This window comes from Triticum aestivum, chromosome 3B (assembly GCF_018294505.1).
Source record: "Triticum aestivum cultivar Chinese Spring chromosome 3B, IWGSC CS RefSeq v2.1, whole genome shotgun sequence".
Taxonomy (NCBI): domain Eukaryota; kingdom Viridiplantae; phylum Streptophyta; class Magnoliopsida; order Poales; family Poaceae; genus Triticum; species Triticum aestivum.
Genome location: NC_057801.1, coordinates 753,406,267 through 753,430,529, shown reverse-complemented (window position 1 = coordinate 753,430,529; position 24,263 = coordinate 753,406,267). Strand labels below are relative to the sequence as shown.

The following is a 24,263-nucleotide window of genomic DNA, read 5'->3' as shown; positions in this document are numbered from 1 at the left end:
CGCGTGCGCGGGTGTACGTGTGTGTGTGCACCCGACGCGCAGATGTAGGGCTAGGTCGTTGGCGAACGAGGAGGGGTGGCCGCGTTGTTCCATTGCGGGCTCACCACGACCTGGGTGTGTACGTGCGCGTTGTGGGCGCGGCCAGAGCGCGTGAGTGGGTGGAAACGTGAGTTGTGTGCCCTGGCATGGCTCCGGGGTATAAAGCCTCTTCTGTGTCCGTTGTAATGGCTGTGGGCTGAGTTTGTGCTTAAAGGAAAATTGCCGTTCGTCGCCCAAAAATATCTTGTGTCCCTCCTTTCTACTTTCTCGGTTCGTACCAGAGAGACGACGAGAGAGAGGGTGAGCTAGGGCCAGCTAGGGTTCGGCTAGACCCCAACAAAGAGGAAGGAGGCGATGCCGGCTAAATACCTGCAGGCGTGGGAGAGGACAGGCGACCGGAGCTGCACCGGCTCGACTGCGCGTGCCTCATCCTCACCGGCAACGTGCCCTTTCTCTTCCCCATCAGCCGCACCCTCGCCATCTCCTAGGTCTGCAAGTCCCTCTCCGTCCTGCTCGTGTGCAGGGGTCCGTTTCCACTTACATCAATTTCCTATCAGGGAACCAACTGAACTCCGATTAACCAAACAAGTTCTTGTTCGTCCCATTATTTGTGATTTGCAGATATAGCTAGGCAAACTCAAGCTCCAAGCAAATTACTCCCGGGCTGCCCCGTGTGCGTAATTCTTCTTGCTTAACCTGTCATTGCTATTGTACAACTGAGTGTACATTACTGAAGCTAATCGACACTGCACTATAAATGTAAAAAATACAGTTAATATGATTGTGCGTCCGGTGCTGGAACATAAAGTGTAGTCTGGGTAGTTGCTGGAGTATAAATTGGTTGATATAAAGTGTAGTCTAGATAGTTGCTAGATATGAAGTGTACTCCACAACAAACTCTGCTTCTGCAAAAAAGAAAAACAACTCTGGCTCTGTCTTGGAGAATAAAAAAATGGAGGAAGATTGTGATGTTTTGCGTAGCCTAGATGTGACGGTTGGCATTTCATAATTTAACCCAACTCGGGTTCGAATCTTCTCACCTCCTATAAGAATAAGACAGGGGGAGTATCCCCTCTCTCTCAAAAAAAAAAGTATTGACAGATTTTTTTTTTGAGAAACAAAGTGACTGTTTTCTTTCGAGAATCTGCTTTTTACAAGAGTTTTCTTTCGAGAATCAAGTACTGACTGATAGCGAAATGCCCTTTTCCTTTCTCGAAATGTGCTAACAAGGCCCAGTGAAAAGCCCAGATAAATGTTGTCCTACTTCCTGTATTCATCTCGCTGCCGGCGCCGCGTACCCAGACCAAACCCTCGCAGGCTTGCCGCAACCCACTAACCGGCGCGGACGGGAGCACCCGGCGCCGGCGCTCCACGCATCTGGTAGGTCCTCTCTTCCCTCACGCCCCTCTCACGGCTAGCTAGTGCTCTAACCTCCCCTCCCCCGCACCGATCTGCAGATTAGCGGCTCGTTGCCTCCCCGGAGATGGCGACGGGATCCATGGAGACGGCCATCATGAGCGATCCAACGATCAAGCTCCCCGACGACCTCCTGGTCGAGATCATCTCGCGCGTGCCGTTCAAGTCCACCCGCTGCTGCAAGTGCGTCTCCACGCGCTGGCGGGACCTCATCTCCCACCCCGACCACCGCGACAAGCTTCCCCGGTCGACCCTCGCCGGCTTCTTCTGCAAAAACCGCGGCATGGACTGCGATCCACGTTTTCATGATGTTTACCACAGCGTCTCGGGGGATTGGTGCCCTTTTGACGATTCCCTCTCGTTCCTACCTGAATACGAGGAGCTTGATATCTTGGACTGCTGCAACGGCCTCCTCCTCTGTCTATGTTCGCAGCCTTATGCCGAGAAACCGGATTATGTGGTGTGCAATCCTGCCACTGAGAAATGGGTAACCTTCCCTGCCAACCGGATTGTGTCGTTTGCTCGCCTGGGATTCGACCCTGCCGTCTCCTCCCATTTCCATGTGTTTGAGTTGGTACCTATCAATTCAAAGGTGGACATGATTATAGGATCGAAGAGGTGGGGATCTACTCTTCCAAAGCTGGAGGTTGGACACATCAAATTGCTTGGGACGATCCAATTGAGATACTCTACTTTTCAGGTGGCACATTTCTCAGCGGGGTGTTGTATTTACCTTCTGATAATAATTCAGTTGCAGCCGTCGATGTGGAGGGAAATTGTAGGATCATTCCTCTTCCTACTTCTCATGATGCTCCTATTGTTCCTAATGTCTATGTATCACGGGGACAATTGTATCTCACAAATAGGGGTGCTTCTGAACTATCAATCTGGGTTCTTGAAGACTCTAGTAGTGAAGATTGTTGGACCTTGAAGCTCAATGTTAGCTACTTGCAACTGTTTGGAGAAGGGTATTCAAGCCGCATGCCATATTATGGTGTTATCTCAGCGCACCCAGAACACAATATGGCATTCGTAACCATAGGACTGAGGTCGGGGTTCCAAGAGCTTGTGAAGTTATTTTCATACGACGTGGATTCTAGGGAGCTGTGTTTCGTATCTGATCTTGGCTGGTATGTCGGGCGGGCTTATCTTTCATATGTTCCTTTGTTCTCGGAGTCATTAGCAGATGGGCACTAAATGTCCTGTGTATTGGAGCCTCACAATTGTCTATCTTTCTGATGATACTAGTGTTACATCGTGAGTACGAGAAGAACAACGGTGATTTGGGTAGACCTTTGTAAGTGTGGACTCATGTACCAGACTTTATGAGGCTAGCTATTCAGTAAACTTAATTAATACTCTGTTTGGTCATATATGTTAGCAGCTGCAATACCCTACTACTAAACTAAGGATAATTGATCGTCTTGTTGGTATTATTATGAGTATTGATGTCTACATTATTGTCTCTGCTTATTTATCTGTTTGTGGATAATTTTATCTGTGCACCAACTTTTTGGTGCGCTATAGGTTATTTCCTTGTTATTAACCTCTAGCTCTACCCTAGAGCCTAAGATTTTTCTGTTTGGGTGAACCTGGAAGTGCTGTTGCATTACTAGGGCGTTCTGTTTGTCATTCGGTCTTTGTTTTTTATTTTCACTAGCACAAATGCCGGTGGGTTGCAACGGGAGAAAATAAATATGATACATACCTAACTCAGTAAGCATGTCATCTTCGGCAGTGTCCGGCAGTGTTATACCATCCAAATCCTTCCCATACGTCCGAAAGAACAGTCCAGCCACTGTCCAGAAAGAAGAGAGAGGAAAAAAAACCAACCGGACCCCACTTTGTCCTCGTATAACCGTACAGTTGCAAATCACCATTTCAGTAAATATGGGCTTCTTTTCTTCGCTCCCTTCCTTTGGGGTGGGTTAATTCATTTTCGCTTCCTTTCCTTCGGTACCTTTTGTTGATCCTCCAAACAGCTTACATATATGATGAACTGGTAATCTCAAAAAAAAAAATATATGATGAACTGGTTGGATTGTATCTAAAATGACAGGAGGTTGTGGGTTCTTATCCTGAAGCTTATTGTCTTTGCTCCATTCAGTTCCACTATTTTAGGATCTTCGGTAGCAAAAAAGTTTATGGTATCATTGAGAATCGTCTATTCATAAAAAAAATGTGCAAGTCAAAATTCGGTCGCTCTTTAAATTTATCTGGTCGATACAAAATTTCTGATGTGTGCAAAAGAATAATACAGATTAAAATCTTCCTAAAAGACGGTGAGGTGCAAAGTGGGTAGAAGAATTGTTTTCTAACAAATTATATAGTCGTGTGTGTAGTGTACATCTCTGTACAGAAGAAGGTTCATAGTTACAAGTCCATAATTCATTTTCGCCTTCCTTTTATGTCAGACCATTTCAGGTCCAAACTTGGTTCCATGATTATGGAAAATGGTTTTGACATGTACCTAGTCGCGTTCAAGAAAAGGCATAGTGCGTCGTTTTAGAGTTTTGTTGAATATATGGCCTGCTCGGTACGCTTCTAAGAAAATTTGTTTCTAGAGCTACCATGACTAATAATCATAACTTGTTTCATCCTTAGTCCAGCTTTACAATACCTAGTTTATTCTAGTTGTTCCTAGAGCTACCATGACTAACAATCATAACTTGTTTCATCTACAAACCTTTCTCAGTATAGGTACAACACAACTCTATGTTCTGTCCAGGTTTCTGCTCCTTTCCTATGAACTACTCCCTTCGTTCCTAAATATAAGTCTTTGTAGGTATTTCACTATGGACCACATACAGATATATATAGATGCATTTTGTGCGTAGATTCACTCATTTTGCTCCGTATATGGTCCATAGTGAAATCTCTCCAAAGACTTATATTTAAAAACGGAGGGAGTACAGTATAATATTTAATTTATTTCCAAGATCACAATAACAGTAACATGAATATCAGCGGATGGCATAAGTTGGAATTGTTGCCATCAGAGTGCAAGTGTGCCAGCTCGGTACAGTCAAATAATCGACCAGCGTCATTAACGATCACACATAAATCCAAAGGATGAGCACCAGATTTTTTTTTGTGCTAGCACGCATAGCATCCAGCAGCTTCCGGTAGGTGTACAGCAACAACAATTGATTAAAAAAGCAATAGCAAGCAACAAATCCCCACTGAGCGCCGAGTGACTGCCCCTTCTACACTTCGCCATTCATTTCGTCCTCACCATCCAGCGCCGCTCCGCCTCGATCTTCCTCCTCCTCTACCTCACCATCAAGCGCTCCTCCTCCTCCTCTTCTCCATCCACCTCACCACCCAGCCACTTCCCGGCTGCCAAAGGTGGCGCGGGAAATTCTGGCAGCGTCGGTGTGTGTGTTTGCTGCTGCGGCTGGGGCGGCAGCGGCCTGCTCGTCGGCTCACGGGGGCCGGAGCGGAGTACCGGTGCCGTGGTGGTGGAGCCCCTCCCGGTGGGTGGCTGGGAGTGACGGCGGGCTGCAGGGCTGGCGTGCAGTGGCGGCTCCGTTGCTCGCCAGATCTGGCGGCCGCCCAGCACGCTCAGGGGCTGGTTGCACCTATGGCGGAGGCGAGGGAGGAGGTCTGGTGGTGCTGCTCGTCTGCCGGTGGCGGAAGGATTCTGGGGCGGCTTGGGTGAAATCACCAAGTTTTCTCTTCCGTGAGCTCTTCTCTGTACCATCGTTGGCCATCTCTGTATGAATCAATATGGCAAAATTAACTCGACCTATCTATTAGGCTGGGCACACCATGGTTGCACCAATTTTTTTCTGTATCTCCAGATCGGCTCTTCTCCTTCTTTAGGATTATTATAGCTCAAATGGCATCTCCAATTTTTTCCGTGTATCTTTGGATTGGCTAGTTTTTTCTGTGTATCTTCAGATCAGCCCTGTCTCCTTCTTTAGGATTATTAGGACTTGGGGTAGGCGTAGGCACTGGACCGGCGGCGAGCGGCGGCATGGTAAAGGTGCAGCGCGCTAGAGGTGGAAGATGGGATTGGATCGTGGGTCGTGCGGCTAGGTGAGCTCATTTTTTATGTTCTGTCGCTCGTACATTTTGGTCATCTGGACTGTGCGGGTTGGTTCTCATCCTGGCTTCTCTCTCTGTTTTTTCAGGGAGCTGCCATCCTCCCAGCAAGGCTAGGACCGGCGGAGGCCGAGCGGCGGATTGGTTTGGTTTGTGGTGGTCGTAGACTTGCCAGAGAGGGGCGAGGTGGTGGCCGTCGACTCGCCGGAGAGGGAGGGGGGAGGAGGAGGAGCTGCAGCACGGTCTGTCGGGTGATGGGGTGCGATGGTGGCGGTTGAGAGGACAGGATAAGGAAGGGACATGCGGCTGGTGTTTTCGCTAGCGAATCGTTATTTTGAAAAACTGTCATGATGACGGACGACTGAAACCCTATTCTCGCTTAACACGATCTATTGCTAAGGCTTTCCGGTAGATGAGCTGCCATTTCAGTTTAACGTGAAGCACAAGTGATTTTTCACCCTTCTGGTTCGAGTATCTTTCTGTCGCCTTCACCGGCTTTGAAGCGTGGTTTTCCAGCTGCAGTTTCTAATATATAGAAGTTGAGTTGCCTGTTCAGTGTTGAGTCAAACTTGGTCTTCCGGTTCACACAACGGCAGCAGCAGCATTTACATCTCAGATACATGCATGGCTGCATGTCGGCAACAGCAGGAGCAGCAAATTACTTACCTACAAAGTAAAACGGCAGGTTGGCAAGTCAGCAGCACTTGCGTGACTTACTAGTTAAGGCAAGCTAGCTAGTAACTAGTAGTAGTTTCTAGTCTAATGCACGTATGAGCTGAGGTGGGCAGCTAGTAGAAATATCTTAGTTCTATAGTCGGTTTGTAATCACCTATAAATAGGTCCCAAGTCCCCCAGTTGTAAGCATTTCATTCCAATCAAGAAAGGCATCAAGCCACTCCAGTATTCCTCCTTTGCTCGTGAGTGTGTCCTCTCAGTACGTGGGTGTGTGTGAGTTCATCTGTACGTGAGTGAGAGTGAGAGCAGCTTGTGTGCAGCCGCTGGTTTTAGCTAGGCTTCCTCTGATTAGTACAAAGTGAGAGCTAGCTAGTTGTAGTTTCGGGCTAACAATTGGCATCAGAGCCTCAGGTTATGCCGAAGCATATGCCGAAGGAAGGCGTCGCCGGCGACGGCTCCAAGACCGCTGGGCAGAGCTCGGCTGAGGACACCCGTGCGGCGGACGCGCTCGCGCTGCGAGGCAGGCCGGGAGGTGAGCTGGGTGCGCCACGCTCCGTGCGAGACGTGGGCATGTCCAGTACCTCCTTCCCTCTCCTCACGCGGACCAACTACCCCAGTTGGTCCGTCATGACGAAAGTCATCATGGAGGCGCGGCATATGTGGAAAGCCGTGGAAACCGACGATGTCGAGTACGAGGAGGACCGGCTGGCGATGGAAGCGATCTTGCGCTCCGTCCCAGAGGAGATGGTGCTCACCCTTAGCGCCAAGGAGACGGCCAAGGAAGCATGGGAGACCATCAAGACTCTGCGCATCGGCGTGGAGCGCGTACGGGAGTCGAAGGCCCAGACCTTGCGCCTCCAGTACGAGGAAATCCGGTTCAAGGCCGGTGCACAAGTCGACGACTTCGCCTTGTGGCTGCAAGGTCTCGTCAACAAGCTCGCAACGCTCGGAGATCCCATCGACAACAAGATGGAGATTCTGAAGTTCCTCCGCGTCGTCCCCAGGCAGTACAAGCAACTGGCCTGGTCCATCGAGAGTTTGGTGGATCTCTCCACCATGACGATCGAGGAGCTGGTAGGGCGGCTGAAGGTTGTCGAGGAGCGCGGCGACGAAGCCGACAACCGTGCTGGCGGCGAACTACTGCTCACCAAGGAGCAGTGGGATGCGCAGCTTTAGCAGCGCGGCCGCGACGGCTCTTCCGGCAGAGGGGGAGGCGCCCCCCCACGGGAAGCAGAGGTCGCGGAAGAGGCGGAGGCCGCACCCAGAGCGCTGGCGGCAACCGCGGTGCGCAAGCCAAACCGGGCAGGGCGAGGCGCTGGCAACGGTGGAAAGTGCCGCTACTGCAACATGACGGGTCACTAGATCCGGGATTGCCACAAGAGGAAAGCCGACGAGGCAGCCGCGGCAACGGCAAACCTCGTCCAGGCTGACATGGACGGCAGGCCGGCAATGATGCTGGCAAGAGTCGAGCCCGTGCAGGAGAGCTCAGCGTCTCCTGCGACCACAACCTCGACAACCACCCATTCCGTGCAGGAGGCACGGAACCCGTCCACGGAAACCATCACTCCAGTGACAGGCCACACCTCGACAACGACGTTCTCGGGGCCTGTCGACTGGGAGGCAATGAAGGCCCGGGTGTGGGGGAGCCACACCCCGGCGACGGCGTCCCCGACAACCTCAGGACCCGACAAGGTCGCGCAAGTTGGCGCAGCAATGACGCATATGGCGGGCCATGCTCCGACCATAATGCTGGCGACCATCGACTCCGTGCATGAGCGCACGAGACTTAGGTCATCCACACCCCAACGCCGAAGTGTTCGGGGTCCATCGTGATGATGGGAGATGGCTCCCCGACAACGGTGTGTGCGTGTGGCTACGTCTTCCTCAATGAGGAGAGAGCCATGACCACACCCACGCTTGCAGGCGGCAAGCAAAGTGAGGGTTGGTTCCTCGACACCGGCGCCACGAACCACATGACTGGTTCGATCGACGCGTTCGCGGAGCTGGACCGCTTAATCACCGGGAAGGTGCGGTTCGCGGACGGATCCGTGGTGGAGATCCACGGGCGCGGGACCGTCGTCTTCGCCGACAAAGGGGGTGATCACAGGGCGTTCACGGACGTCTACTTCATACGACGCTCAAGAGCAGCGTCGTGAGTGTCGGACAGCTCGACGATGGCTGGTTCGACATCGGCATCCGGTGCGGTGTTCTCACCGTGCGCGACCAGCAGAAGAGGCTAGTTATCGAGGTAACCCGCTCGCCAAACCACCTCTATAAATTCTTCTTTCAACCCGTGCATCCTGTGTGCCTTGCCATGGGTCATGTCTCCGACGCGTGGCGTTGGCATGCCAGGCTAGGACACCAGCACTTTGACGGGTTGCGAAAGATGGCGCGAGGCAACCTCGTTCATGGGCTACCTCACATCGAGCACGCCGACGAATTGTGCGATGCGTGTCTTGCCGGGAAGCAGCGGCGCTTGCCCTTTCCCGAGAAGGCACGCTATCGGGCGCAGAAACCCCTGGAGCTGGTTCACGGGGACCTCTGCGGCCCAATCACCCCGACAACGCCAGGAGGGCGTCGCTACATCCTGCTGCTCGTCGACGACTACAGCAGGTTCATGTGGGTGCTTCTCCTCGCCTCCAAGGATGAGGCGGAGCCAGCCATCGTCAAGCAGCAAGCGGCAGCAGAGGTCGAGTGCGGCCACAAGCTGCGCGTTCTACGCACGGACCGTGGCGGCGAGTTCACGTCGGACACGTTCTACAAGCACTGCAACGAGAAAGGGGTGCAACGTCACCTCACAGCCCCTTACTCGCCGCAGCAGAATGGCATCGTCGAGCGGAGGAACCAAACGGTGCTCGGGATGGCACGCTATTGGGGAACGTAGTAATTTCAAAAAATTTCCTACGCACACGCAAGATCATGGTGATGGCATAGCAACGAGAGGGGAGAGTGTTCGTCCACGTACCCTCGTAGACCGTAAGCGGAAGCGTTATGACAATGCGGTTGATGTAGTCGTACGTCTTCAGATCCGACCGATCCAAGCACCGAACATACGGCACCTCCGAGTTCAGCACACGTTCAGCTCGATGACGATCCCCGGGCTCCGATCCAGCAAAGCTTCGGGGAAGAGTTCCGTCAGCATGACGGCGTGGTGACGATGATGATGTTCTACCGGCGCAGGGCTTCGCCTAAACTCTGCGACGATATGACCGAGGTGGAATATGGTGGAGGGGGGCACCGCACACGGCTAAGGAACGATCCGTAGATCAACTTGTGTGTATTTGGGGTGCCCCCTGCCCCCGTATATAAAGGAGGGAGGGGGGAGGCCGGCCGGCCCTTGTTGGGCGCGCCAAGAGGAGGAGTCCTCCTCCTAGTAGGAGTAGGACTCCTCCTTTCCTACTCCTACTAGGAGGGGAAGGAAGGGGGAGAGGAGGGGAAGGAAAGAGGGGGGCGCCGCCCCCCTCCTAGTCCAATTCAGACTAGAGGGAGAGGAGGCGCGCGGCCCTTCCTGGCCGCCCCTCTCTCTTCCCACTAAGGCCCATGTGGCCCATTAACTCTCCGGGAGGGGTTCCGGTAACCCTCCGGCACTCCGGTTTTCTCCGAAATCATCCGGAACACTTCCGGTGTCCGAATATAGTCGTCCAATATATCAATATTTATGTCTCGACCATTTCGAGACTCCTCGTCATGTCCGTGATCACATCCGGGACTCCGAACAAACTTCGGTACATCAAAACTTGTAAACTCATAATAAAACTGTCATCGTAACGTTAAGCGTGCGGACCCTACGGGTTCGAGAACTATGTAGACATGACCTAGAACTATTCTCGGTCAATGACCAATAGCGGAACCTGGATGCCCATATTGGTTCCTACATATTCTACGAAGATCTTTATCGGTCAAACCGCACAACAACATACGTTGTTCCCTTTGTCATCGGTATGTTACTTGCCTGAGATTTGATCGTCGGTATCCAATACCTAGTTCAATCTCGTTACCGGCAAGTCTCTTTACTCGTTGTGTAATACATCATCTTATAACTAACTCATTAGTTACAATGCTTGCAAGGCTTAGGTGATGAGTATTACCGAGAGGGCCCAGAGATACCTCTCCGACAATCGGAGTGACAAAACCTAATCTCGAATTATGCCAACCCAACATGCACCTTCGGAAACACCTGTAGAGCTCCTTTATAATCACCCAGTTACGTTGTGACGTTTGGTAGCACACAAAGTGTTCTTTCAGTAAACGTGAGTTGCACAATCTCATAGTTGTAGGAACTTTGTATAAGTCATGAAGAAAGCAGTAGCAACATACTAAACGATCAAGTGCTAGGCTAACGGAATGGGTCATGTCAATCACATCATTCTCCTAATGATGTGATCCCATTAATCAAATGACAACACATGTCTATGGTTAGGAAACATAACCAGCTTTGATTAATGAGTTAGTCAAGTAGAGGCATACTAGTGACTTTATGTTTGTCTATGTATTCACACATGTATCATGTTTCCGGTTAATACAATTCTAGCATGAATAATAAACATTTATCATGATATGAGGAAATAAATAATAACTTTATTATTGCCTCTAGGGCATATTTCCTTCAGTCTCCCACTTGCACTAGAGTCAATAATCTAGATTACATAGTAATGATTCTAACACCCATGGAGTCTTGGTGCTGATCATGTTTTGCTCGTGAGAGAGGCTTAGTCAACGGGTCTGCAACATTCAGATCCGTATGTATCTTGCAAATCTCTATGTCTCCCACTTGGACTTGGTCCCGAATGGAATTGAAGCGTCTCTTGATGTGCTTGGTCCTCTTGTGAAATCTGGATTCCTTTGCCAAGGCAATTGCACGAGTATTGTCACAGAAGATCTTCACTGGTCCCGATGCACTAGGTATGACACCTAGATCAGAAATGAACTCCTTCATCCAGACTCCTCCATTTGCTGCTTCCAAAGCAGCTATGTACTCCGCTTCACATGTAGATCCTGCTACGACACTTTGTTTAGAACTGCACCAACTTACAGCTCCACCGTTTAATAAAAATACGTATCCGGTTTGCGATTTAGAATCGCCCGGATCAGTGTCAAAGCTTGCATCGACGTAACCGTTTACGACTAGCTCTTTGTCACCTCCATATACGAGAAACATATCCTTAGTCCTTTTCAGGTATTTCAGGATGTTCTTGACCGCTGTCCAGTGATCCACTCCTGGATTACTTTGGTACCTTCCTGCCAAGCTTATTGCTAAGCATACGTCAGGTCTGGTACACAGCATTGCATACATGATAGAGCCTATGTCTGAAGCATAGGGAACATTTTTCATTTTCTCTCTATCTTCTGCCGTGGTCGGGCATTGAGTTTGACTCAACTTCACACCTTGTAGCACAGGCAAGAATCCTTTCTTTGCCTGATCCATTTTGAACTTTTTCAAAATTTTGTCAAGGTATGTGCTTTGTGAAAGTCCTATTAAACGTCTTGATCTATCTCTATAGATCTTGATGCCCAATATGTAAGCAGCTTCACCGAGGTCTTTCATTGAAAAACTTTTATTCAAGTATCCTTTTATGCTATCCAGAAATTCTATATCATTTTCAATTAATAATATGTCATCTACATATAAAATTAGAAATGCTACAAAGCTCCCACTCACTTTCTTGTAAATACAGGCTTCTCCAAAAGTCTGTATAAAACCATATGCTTTGATCACACTATCAAAGCGTTTATTCCAACTCCGAGATGCTTGCACCAGTCCATAAATGGAACGCTGGAGCTTGCACACTTTGTCAGCACCTTTTGGATCAACAAAACCTTCCGGCTGCATCATATACAACTCTTCTTCTAGAAATCCATTCAAGAATGCAGTCTTGACATCCATTTGCCAAATTTCATAATCATGAAACGCAGCAATAGCTAACATGATTCGGACGGACTTAAGCATCGCTACGGGTGAGAAAGTCTCATCGTAGTCAACCCCTTGAACTTGTCGAAAACCTTTTGCAACAAGTCGAGCTTTATAGACAGTTATATTACCATCAGCGTCAGTCTTATTCTTAAAGATCCATTTATTCTCAATGGCTTGCCGATCATTGGGCAAGTCAACCAAAGTCCATACTTTGTTTTCATACATGGATCCCATCTCAGATTTCATGGCTTCTAGCCATTTTGCGGAATCCGGGCTCATCATCGCTTCCTCATAGTTCGTAGGTTCATCATGGTCAAGTAACATGACTTCCAGAATAGGATTACCGTACCACTCTGGTGTGGCTCTTACTCTGGTAGACCTATGAGGTTCAGTAGAAACTTGATCTGAAGTTTCATGATCATTATCATTAGCTTCCTCACTAATTGGTGTAGTTGTCACAGGAACCGGTTCTCGTGATGAACTACTTTCCAATAAGGGAGTAGATACAGTTATCTCATCAAGTTCTACTTTCCTCCCACTCACTTCTTTCGAGAGAAACTCCTTCTCTAGAAAGAATCCATTCTTAGCAACGAATGTCTTGCCTTCGGATCTGTGATAGAAGGTGTACCCAATAGTCTCTTTTGGGTATCCTATGAAGACACATTTCTCCGATTTAGGTTCGAGCTTATCTGGTTGAAGTTTCTTCACATAAGCATCGCATCCCCAAACTTTAAGAAACGACAACTTTGGTTTCTTGCCAAACCACAGTTCATAAGGCGTCGTCTCAACGGATTTTGATGGTGCCCTATTTAACGTGAATGCGGCCGTCTCTAAAGCATAACCCCAAAATGATAGCGGTAAATCAGTAAGAGACATCATAGATCGCACCATATCCAGTAAAGTACGATTACGACGTTCGGACACACCATTTCGTTGTGGTGTTCCAGGTGGCGTGAGCTGCGAAACTATTCCACATTGTTTCAAGTGTACGCCAAACTCATAACTCAAATATTCTCCTCCACGATCAGATCGTAGTAACTTTATTTTCTTGTTATGATGATTTTCCACTTCACTCTGAAATTCTTTGAACTTTTCAAATGTTTCAGACTTGTGTTTCATCAAGTAGATATACCCATATCTGCTCAAATCATCAGTGAAGGTGAGAAAATAACGATACCCGCCGCGAGCCTCAACATTCATTGGGCCACAAACATCAGTATGTATGATTTCCAACAAATCAGTTGGTCGCTCCATAGTTCCGGAGAACGGCGTTTTAGTCATCTTGCCCATAAAGCACGGTCCGCAAGTACCAAGTGATTCATAATCAAGTGATTCCAAAAGTCCATCAGTATGGAGTTTCTTCATGCGCTTTACACCGATATGACCCAAACGGCAGTGCCACAAATAAGTTGCACTATCATTATTAACTCTGCATCTTTTGGTTTCAACACTATGAATATGTGTATCACTACTATCGAGATTTAATAAAAATAGACCACTCTTCAAGGGTGCATGACCATAAAAGATATTACTCATATAAATAGAACAACCATTATTCTCTGATTTAAATGAATAACCGTCTCGCATCAAACAAGATCCAGATATAATGTTCATGCTCAACGCTGGCACCAAATAACAATTATTCAGGTCTAAAACTAATTCCGAAGGTAGATGTAGAGGTAGCATGCCGACCGCGATCACATCGACTTTGGAACCGTTTCCCACGCGCATCGTCACCTCGTCCTTGGCCAGTGCTCGCTATTCCGTAGTCCCTGTTTCGAGTTGCAAATATTAGCAACAGAACCAGTATCAAATACCTAGGTGCTACTACGAGCTCTAGTTAGGTACACATCAATAACATGTATATCACATATACCTTTGTTTACTTTGCCATCCTTCTTATCCGCCAAATACTTGGGGCAGTTCCGCTACCAGTGACCAGTTTGCTTGCAGTAGAAGCACTCAGTTTCAGGCTTAGGTCCAGACTTGGGTTTCTTCTGTTGAGCAGCAACTTGCTTGCTGTTCTTCTTGAAGTTCCCCTTCTTCTTCCCTTTGCCCTTTTTCTTGAAACTAGTGGTCTTGTTGACCATCAACACTTGATGCTCCTTCTTGATTTCTACCTCCGCAGCTTTTAGCATTGCGAAGAGCTCGGGAATTGTATTGTTCATCCCTTGCATATTATAGTTCATCACAAAGCTCTTGTAGCTTGGTGGCAGTGATTGGAGAATTCTGTCAATGACGCTATCATCCGGAAGATTAACTCCCAGTTGAATCAAGTGATTATTATACCCAGACATTTTGAGTATATGCTCACTAACAGAACTATTCTCCTCCCTCTTGTAGCTGTAGAACTTATTGGAGACTTCATATCTCTCAATCCGGGCATTTGCTTGAAATATTAACTTCAACTCCTGGAACATCTCATATGCTCCATGACGTTCAAAACGTCGTTGAAGACCCGGTTCTAAGCCGTAAAGCATGGCACACTGAACTATAGAGTAGTCATCAGCTTTGCTCTGCCAGACGTTCTTAACGTCGTCAGTTGCATCAGCAGCAGGCCTGGCACCCAGCGGTGCTTCCAGGACGTAACTTTTCTGTGCAGCAATGAGGATAATCCTCAGGTTACGGACCCAGTCCGTGTAATTGCTACCATCATCTTTCAACTTTGCTTTCTCAAGGAACGCATTAAAATTCAACGGAACAACAGCATGAGCCATCTATCTACAAACAAACATAGACAAGCAAAATACTATCAGGTACTAAGTTCATGATAAATTTAGGTTCAATTAATCATATTACTTAAGAACTCCCACTTAGACAGACATCTCTCTAGTCATCTAAGTGATCACGTGATCCAAATCAACTAAACCATAACCGATCATCACGTGAGATGGAGTAGTTTTCAACGGTGAACATCACTATGTTGATCATATCTACTATATGATTCACACTCGACCTTTCGGTCTTCGTGTTCCGAGGCCATATCTGCATATGCTAGGCTCGTCAGGTTTAACCTGGGTATTCCGCGTGTGCAAAACTGTCTTGCACCCGTTGTAGATGGACGTAGAGCTTATCACACCCGATCATCACGTGGTGTCTGGGCACGATGAACTTTGGCAATGGTGCATACTTAGGGAGAACACTTCTTGATAATTTTAGTGAGAGATCATCTTAAAATGCTACCATCAATCAAAGCAAGATAAGATGCATAAAGGATAAACATCAGATGCAATCAATATAAGTGATATGATATGGACATCATCATCTTGTGCTTGTGATCTCCATCTTCGAAGCACCGTCATGATCACCATCGTCACCGGCGCGACACCTTGATCTTCATCGTAGCATCGTTGTCGTCTCGCCAACTATTGCTTCTACGACTATCGCTACCGCTTAGTGATAAAGTAAAGCAATTACAGGGCGTTTGCATTTCATACAATAAAGCGACAACCATATGGCTCCTGCCAATTGCCGATAACTTCGGTTACAAAACATGATCATCTCATACAATAAAATATAGCATCACGTCTTGACCATATCACATCACAACATGCCCTGCAAAAACAAGTTAGACGTCCTCTACTTTGTTGTTGCAAGTTTTACGTGGCTGCTATGGGCTTAGCAAAAACCGTTCTTACCTACGCATCAAAAACCACAACGATAGTTTGTCAAGTTGGTGCTGTTTTAACCTTCGCAAGGACCGGGCGTAGCCACACTCAATTCAGCTAAAGTGAGAGAGACAGACACCCGCCGGTCACCTTTAAGCAACGAGTGCTCGTAGCGGTGAAACCAGTCTCGCGTAAGCGTACGCGTAATGTCGGTCCGGGCCGCTTCATCTCACAATACCGCCAAACCAAAGTATGACATGCTGGTAAGCAGTATGACTTATATCGCCCACAACTCACTTGTGTTCTACTCGTGCATATGACATCTACGCATAAAACCAGGCTCAGATGCCACTGTTGGGGAACATAGTAATTTCAAAAAAATTCCTACGCACACGCAAGATCATGGTGATGGCATAGCAACGAGAGGGGAGAGTGTTCGTCCACGTACCCTCGTAGACCGTAAGCGGAAGCGTTATGACAACGCGGTTGATGTAGTCGTACGTCTTCACGATCCGACCGATCCAAGCACCGAACGTACGGCACCTCCGAGTTCAGCACATGTTCAGCTCGATGACGATCCCCGGGCTCCGATCCAGCAAAGCTTCGAGGAAGAGTTCCGTCAGCACGACGGCGTGGTGACGATGATGATGTTCTATCGGCGCAGGGCTTCGCCTAAACTTCGCGACGATATGACCGAGGTGGAATATGGTGGAGGGGGGCACCGCACACGGCTAAGGAACGATCCGTAGATCAACTTGTGTGTATTTGGGGTGCCCCCTGCCCTCGTATATAAAGGAGGGAGGGGAGAGGCCGGCCGGCACTTGTTGGGCGCGCCAGGAGGAGGAGTCCTCCTCCTAGTAGGAGTAGGACTCCTCCTTTCCTACTCCTACTAGGAGGGGAAGGAAGGGGGAGAGGAGGGGAAGGAAAGAGGGGGGCGCCGCCCCCCTCCTAGTCCAATTCGGACTAGAGGGAGAGGGGGCGCGCGGCCCTTCCTGGCCGCCCCTCTCTCTTCCCACTAAGGCCCATGTGGCCCATTAACTCTCCGGGGAGGGGGGGGGGGGTTCCGGTAACCCTCCGGCACTCCGGTTTTCTCCGAAATCACCCGGAACACTTCCGGTGTCCAAATATAGTCGTCCAATATATCAATCTTTATGTCTCGACCATTTCGAGACTCCTCGTCATGTCCGTGATCACATCCGGGACTCCGAACAAACTTCGGTACATCAAAACTTGTAAACTCATAATAAAACTGTCATCGTAACATTAAGCGTGCGGACCCTACGGGTTCGAGAACTATGTAGACATGACCTAGAACTATTCCCGGTCAATAACCAATAGTGGAACCTGGATGCCCATATTGGTTCCTACATATTCTACGAAGATCTTTATCGGTCAAACCGCACAACAACATACGTTGTTCCCTTTGTCATCAGTATGTTACTTGCCCGAGATTTGATCGTCGGTATCCAATACCTAGTTCAATCTCGTTACCGGCAAGTCTCTTTACTCGTTCTGTAATACATCATCTTATAACTAACTCGTTAGTTACAATGCTTGCAAGGCTTAGGTGATGAGTATTACCGAGAGGGCCCAGAGATACCTCTCCGACAATCGGAGTGACAAAACCTAATCTCGAATTATGCCAACCCAACATGCACCTTCGGAAACACCTGTAGAGCACCTTTATAATCACCCAGTTACGTTGTGACGTTTGGTAGCACACAAAGTGTTCTTCCGGTAAACGTGAGTTGCACAATCTCATAGTTGTAGGAACTTTGTATAAGTCATGAAGAAAGCAATAGCAACATACTAAATGATCAAGTGCTAGGCTAACGGAATGGGTCATGTCAATCACATCATTCTCCTAATGATGTGATACCATTAATCAAATGACAACACATGTCTATGGTTAGGAAACATAACCATCTTTGATTAATGAGCTAGTCAAGTAGAGGCATACTAGTGACTTTATGTTTGTCTATGTATTCACACATGTATCATGTTTCCGGTTAATACAATTCTAGCATGAATAATAAACATTTATCATGATATGAGGAAATAAATAATAACTTTATTATTGCCTCTAGGGCATATTTCCTTCACATGCTGCATGCTCAAGGCAAAGCAGGTGCTGAGCACGTATTGGGGGGAGGCCGTGCTCACGGCCGTCTTCATCCTCAACCGCTCCTTCACAAGGAGCGTCGATGGCAAGACGCCTTATGAGGCGTGGTATTGGAGGAAGCCCGATGTACGCTTCCTCCGTACTTTTGGCTGTGTCGGGCACGTCAAGACGACGCGCCCACAGCTGAAGAAGCTCGACGACAGGAGCACCCCAATGGTGTTCATGGGCTACGAGACGGGCTCTAAGGCATACAAGATGTACGACCCCATCTCCAAGCGTGTGCATGTCTCGCGCGACGTCATCTTCGACGAAGACGCACGATGGACTTGGGAGGCGTCGGGTGAGGCCCCGGCAAGCAGCTCCTTCACTGTGGAGTACCCGATGTACTCTACAACCCGGGGAAGCAAGACCTCGGGAAGTGCCACCCCGGGAAGCTCGGGAGGTGTGGATCCGGGATCAGCAACCCCGAGAACACCGTCCCCGGGTACGGTGTCACTGGACACCACGACGTCAAGCAACGTGGGTCCCAGGAGGCAGTTCGCCACCCCGCCAACAGCGAGGTCGGAGCTGTTCGACACCGACGACAGCGTTGGCGCCCCCCACAGGTTTCGGCGCATGGGGGATCTCCTCGGCGAGGCTGTGGCAACACCGCAACAGCCCGAGGATGAGGACGCTGATGACGACGAGGTCTTGCATCTGATGGCCGGCGAGGAGCCGACCACGTTCGCGGAGGCCGAGCAAGAGGATTGCTGGTGCCACGCGATGCTGGACGAGCTGGCGCCGATCAACGACAACGCCACTTGGACACTCACCACACTGCCTGCCGGGCACCGAGCCATCGGGCTCAAGTGGGTGTTCAAGGTGAAGAAGGACAAGCACGGTGCCATTGTCAAGCACAAGGCGCGCCTCGTCGCAAAGGGCTACGTGCAGCGTGAGGGAGTGGACTTCGAGGAAGTCTTCGCTCCGGTGGCAAGGCTGGAGTCGGTGCGGCTCATCCTTGCCGTGGCCGCTCACCGCGGGTGGGAGGTACACTACATGGATGTCAAGTCGGCGTTTCTGAACGGCGACCTTAACGAGGAGGTGTACATCTCCCAGCCACCTGGGTTCGTTGCCAAGGGCCACGAGCAGGACGTGTATCGACTACACAAGGCCCTGTACGGTCTCCGGCAAGCCCCAAGGGCGTGGAATGCCAAGCTTGATGCAAGCCTCGCATCCCTTGGGTTCTCACGCAGCGTTTCTAAGCATGGTGTGTACTCGCGTGGCACCGCGAACACGCTGCTCATCATCGGCATCTACGTCGACGACTTGGTCATTGCCGGGGCAGAGCCTAAAGAGGTTCAACGCTTCAAGGGAGAGATGCATCGTCTCTTCAGCATGAGCGACCTTGGGCTGCTCCGTTACTACCTGGGGCTGGAGGTGAACCAGGAGGGTGGTCGCATCACGATCATGCAGACGGCCTACGCCACGAAGATGCTTGAGCGAGCAGGCATGAAGGACTGCCATGCCGTGCATGCTCCAATGGAGGCATGGCTGAAGCTCAGCAAGGAGAGCTCCGAGAAGACGGTAGATGCTACACTCTACCGTAGCATCATCGGGAGTCTCAGGTACCTTGTGCACACTCGACCGGACATCACGTTTGTTGTCGGGTACTTGAGTAGGTTCATGGAAGCTCCGGCAAGCGATCACCTGGCTGCCATCAAGCACCTGCTCCGGTACATCGCGAGTACGCTCACGCATGGATGCGTGTATCATCGTGGCGATGGCGAGAGCTTGGTCGGCAGGTCAGGTACAGCGACTCCGACCACGCTGGTGACGTGGACTCCCGGAAGAGCACCTCAGGCATACTATTCCTTCTTGGGAATAGTCCCGTCAGCTGGCAATCGGTGAGGCATAAGGTTGTCGCCGTATCTTCGTGCGAGGCAGAGTACATCGCGGCAGCTACAGCGGCTTGTCAAGGCATTTGGCTTGCTCGCCTTCTCGGCGAGATGCTGAATCAGGACACCGCCCCTGCGCTCATCTTCGTCGACAACAAGTCGGTGATTTCCCTCTCCAAGAATCCAGTGCTTCACGATCGCAGCAAGCACATCGATCTCCGCTATCACTTCATACGTGACTGCGTCGAGAAAGGCACGGTGATAGTGGAGTTCATCCGGATTGGTGAGCAGAAGGCGGACATCCTGACCAAGTCACTTGGTCGTGTCCGGTTCCAGGAGCTGTGCGACAAGGTCGGGATCATCGACACCAAGCTCCTTAGACAAGTTTGAGGGGGAGAATGTTGAGTTAAACTTGGTCTTCCAGTTCACACAACGGCAGCAGCAGCATTTACGTCTCAGATACATGCATGGCTGCATGTCGGCAACAGCAGGAGCAGCAAATTACTTACCTACGAAGTAAAACGGCAGGTCGACAAGTCGGCAGCACTTGCGTGACTTACTAGTTAAGGCAAGCTAGCTAGTAACTAGTAGTAGTTTCTAGTCTAGTGCACGTATGAGCTGAGGCGGGCATCTAGTAGAAATATCTTAGTTCTATAGTCGGTTTGTAATCACCTATAAATAGGTCCCAAGTCCCCCGGTTGTAAGCATTTCATTCCAATCAAGAAAGGCATCAAGCCACTCCAGTATTCCTCCTTTGCCCGTGAGTGTGTCCTCTCAGTACGTGGGTGTGTGTGAGTTCATCTGTACGTGAGTGAGAGTGAGAGCAGCTTGTGTGCAGCCGCTGGTTTTAGCTAGGCTTCCTCTGATTAGTACAAAGTGAGAGCTAGCTATTTGTAGTTTCGGGCTAACAATTGGCATCAGAGCCTCAGGTTATGCCGAAGCATATGCCGAAGGAAGGCGTCGCCGGCGACGGCTCCAAGACCGCCGGGCAGAGCTCGGCTGAGGACACCCGTGCGGTGGACGCGCTCGCGCTGCGAGGCAGGCCGGGAGGTGAGCTGGGTGCGCCACGCTCCGTGCGAGACGTGGGCATGTCCAGTACCTCCTTCCCTCTCCTCACGCGGACCAACTACCCCAGTTGGTCCATCATGACAAATGTCATCATGGAGACGAGGCATATGTGGAAAGCCGTGGAAACCGACGATGTCGAGTACAAGGAGGACCGGCGGGCGATGGAAGCGATCTTGCGCTCCGTCCCAGAGGAGATGGTGCTCACCCTTGGCGCCAAGGAGACGGCCAAGGAAGCATGGGAGACCATCAAGACTCTGCGCATCGGCGTGGAGCGCGTACGGGAGTCGAAGGCCCAGACCTTGCGCCTCTAGTACGAGGAAATCCGGTTCAAGGCCGGTGAACAAGTCGACGACTTCGCCTTGTGGCTGCAAGGTCTCGTCAACGAGCTCGGAACACTCGGAGATCCCATCGACAACAAGATGGTCATTCTCAAGTTCCTCCGCGTCGTCCCCAGGCAGTACAAGCAACTGGCCTGGTCCATCGAGAGTTTGGTGGATCTCTCCACCATGACGATCGAGGAGCTGGTAGGGCGGCTGAAGGTTGTCGAGGGGCGCGGCGACGAAGCCGACAATCGTGTTGGCGGTGAACTACTGCTCACCAAGGAGTAGTGGGACGCGCAGCTTCAGCAGTGCGGCTGCGACGGCTCTTCCGGCAGAGGGGGAGGAGCCCCCACAGGAAGCAGAGGTCGCGGAAGAGGCGGAGGCCGCACCCAGAGCGCTGGCGGCAACCGCGGTGCGCAAGCCAAGGCGGGCAGGGCGAGGCGCTGGCAACTACTATATAATTGCATGTGATGTTTATTATGTTTATGCATCTTGTTTACTTAGAACGACGGTAGTAAATAAGATGATCCCTTACAACAATTTCAAGAAGTGTTCTCCCCTAACTGTGCACCGTTGCTAAAGTTCGTCGTTTCGAAGCACCACGTGATGATCGGGTGTGATAGATCCTTACGTTCACATACAACGGGTGTAAGACAGTTTTACACATGCAAAACACTTAGGGTTAACTTGACGAGCCTAGCATGTACAGACATGGCCTCGGAACACAGAGACCGAAAGGTCGAACACGAGTCGTATGGAAGATACGATCGACATGGAGATGTTCACCGATGATGACTAGTCCGTCTCACGTGATGATCGGACACGGCCTAGTCGACTCGGATCGTGTAACACTTAGATGACTAGAGGGATGTCTAATCTGAGTGGGAGTTCATTATAATAATTTGATTAGATAAACTTAATTATCATGAACTTAGTCTAAAACCTTTGCAAATATGTCTTGTAGATCAAATGGCCAACGCTCATGTTAACATGAACTTCAACGCGTTCCTAGAGAAAACCAAGCTGAAAGATGATGGCAGCAACTATACGGACTGGGTCCGGAACCTGAGGATCATCCTCATAGCTGCCAGGAAACAATATGTCCTAGAAGGACCGCTAGGTGATGCACCCGTCCCAGAGAACCAAGACATTATGAATGCTTGGCAGTCTCGTGCTGATGATTACTCCCTCGTTCAGTGCGGCATGCTTTACAGCTTAGAACCAGGGCTCCAAAAGCGTTTTGAGCAACACGGAGCATATGAGATGTTCGAGGAGCTGAAACTAGTTTTTCAAGCTCATGCCCGGGTCGAGAGATATGAAGTCTCCGACAAGTTCTATAGTTGTATGATGGAGGAAAATAGTTCTGTCAGTGAGCATATACTCAAAATGTCTGGGTTGCACAACCGCCTGTCCCAGCTGGACATTAACCTCCCAGATGAGGCGGTCATTGACAGAATCCTTTAGTTGCTCCCACCAAGCTACAAGAGCTTTGTGATGAACTACAATATGCAGGGGATGGTGAAGACCATTCCTGAAGTATTTTCAATGCTAAAGTCAGCAGAGGTTGAAATCAAGAAAGAACATCAAGTGTTGATGGTCAATAAGACCACTAAGTTCAAGAAGGGCAAGGGTAAGAAGAACTTCAAGAAGGACGGCAAAGATGTTGCCGCGCCCGGTAAGCCAGTTGCCGGGAAGAAGTCAAAGAATGGAGTCAAGCCTGAAACTGAGTGCTTTTATTGCAAGGGGAAGGGTCACTGGAAGTGGAACTGCCCCAAATACTTAGAAGACAAGAAGGCCGGCAACACTAAAGGTATATTTGATATACATGTAATTGATGTGTACCTTACTAGTACTCGTAGTAACTCCTGGGTATTTGATACCGGTGCCGTTGCTCACATTTGTAACTCACAACAGGAGCTACGGAATAAGCGGAGACTGGCGAAGGACGAGGTGACGATGCGCGTCGGGAATGGTTCCAAGGTCGATGTGATCGCCGTCGGCACGCTACCTCTACATTTACCTACGGGATTAGTTTTGAACCTCAATAATTGTTATTTAGTGCCAAGTTTGAGCATGAACATTGTATCTGGATCTCGTTTAATACGAGATGGCTACTCATTTAAATCTGAGAATAATGGTTGTTCTATTTATATGAGAGATATGTTTTATGGTCATGCCCCGATGGTCAATGGTTTATTCTTAATGAATCTCGAACGTAATGTTACACATATTCATAGCGTGAATACCAAAAGATGTAAAGTTGATAACGATAGTCCCACATACTCGTGGCATTGCCGCCTTGGTCACATTGGTGTCAAGCGCATGAAGAAGCTCCATGCTGATGGACTTTTAGAGTCTCTCGATTATGAATTATTTGACACATGCGAACCATGCCTCATGGGCAAAATGACCAAGACCCCGTTCTCCGGAACAATGGAGCAAGCAACCAACTTGTTGGAAATCATACATACCGATGTGTGCGGTCCAATGAGCGTTGAGGCTCGCGGAGGATATCGTTATGTTCTCACTCTCACTGATGACTTGAGTAGATATGGGTATGTCTACTTGATGAAACACAAGTCTGAGACCTTTGAAAAGTTCAAGGAATTTCAGAATGAAGTAGAGAATCAACGTGACCGAAAGATAAAATTCTTAGGATCGAATCGTGGAGGAGAATATTTAAGTCACGAATTTGGTACACACTTAAGAAAATGTGGAATCGTTTCACAACTCACGCCGCCTGGAATACCTCAGCGTAATGGTGTGTCCGAACGTCGTAATCGCACTCTATTGGATATGGTGCGATCTATGATGTCTCTTACCGATTTACCGCTATCATTTTGGGGATACGCTCTAGAGACAGCTACATTCACTTTAAATAGGGCACCATCTAAATCCGTTGAGACGACACCGTATCAATTATGGTTTGGGAAGAAACCTAAGCTGTCATTTCTAAAAGTTTGGGGATGCGATGCTTATGTCAAGAAACTTCAAACTGAAAAGCTCGAACCCAAGTCGTAAAAATGCGTCTTCATAGGATACCCTAAAGAAACCATCGGGTATACCTTCTACTTAAGATCCGAGGGCAAGATCTTTGTTGCCAAGAACGGATCCTTTCTGGAAAAAGAGTTTCTCTCGAAAGAAGTAAGTGGGAGGAAAGTAGAACTCGATGAAGTACTACCT

The 24,263-nt window shown here is 49.3% G+C and overlaps 2 protein-coding genes across 3 annotated transcripts; both read left to right on the top strand.

Annotated features, from left to right (window-relative positions):
- The first annotated feature begins 245 nt into the window (after window positions 1–245).
- Window positions 246–2,832, top strand: LOC123066353 (uncharacterized). Of its 2 annotated transcripts, XM_044489446.1 has the most exons (3): window positions 246–527; window positions 661–1,419; window positions 1,497–2,832. In XM_044489446.1, exon 3 carries the CDS (start codon window positions 1,523–1,525, stop codon window positions 2,384–2,386), a length of 864 nt encoding a protein of 287 aa, XP_044345381.1. In that variant the 5' UTR covers window positions 246–527; window positions 661–1,419; window positions 1,497–1,522; the 3' UTR covers window positions 2,387–2,832. The 2 variants fall into 2 exon arrangements, with proteins under 2 accessions (XP_044345381.1, XP_044345380.1); XM_044489445.1 differs by having other exon boundaries at window positions 246–1,419.
- A 1,063-nt stretch (window positions 2,833–3,895) lies between these two features.
- LOC123067821 (uncharacterized) lies at window positions 3,896–5,959 on the top strand. The gene is made up of 4 exons (XM_044490446.1): window positions 3,896–3,950; window positions 4,643–5,137; window positions 5,382–5,496; window positions 5,592–5,959. The coding sequence occupies exons 1-4, from the start codon at window positions 3,896–3,898 to the stop codon at window positions 5,617–5,619; spliced, it is 693 nt and encodes a 230-aa protein (XP_044346381.1). The 3' UTR covers window positions 5,620–5,959.
- Window positions 5,960–24,263: the final 18,304 nt, after the last annotated feature.

Coding starts and splice junctions, on each gene's coding strand:
- LOC123066353 (XM_044489446.1), top strand. CDS start 1,523: ATGGCGACGGGATCCATGGAGACGGCCATCATGAGCGATCCAACGATC.
- LOC123067821 (XM_044490446.1), top strand. CDS start 3,896: ATGATTATGGAAAATGGTTTTGACATGTACCTAGTCGCGTTCAAGAAA. Junction 3,951..4,642: donor CGCGTTCAAGAAAAGGCATA/GTGCGTCGTTTT, acceptor ATCCCCACTGAG/CGCCGAGTGACTGCCCCTTC. Junction 5,138..5,381: donor ATCACCAAGTTTTCTCTTCC/GTGAGCTCTTCT, acceptor CTCCTTCTTTAG/GATTATTAGGACTTGGGGTA.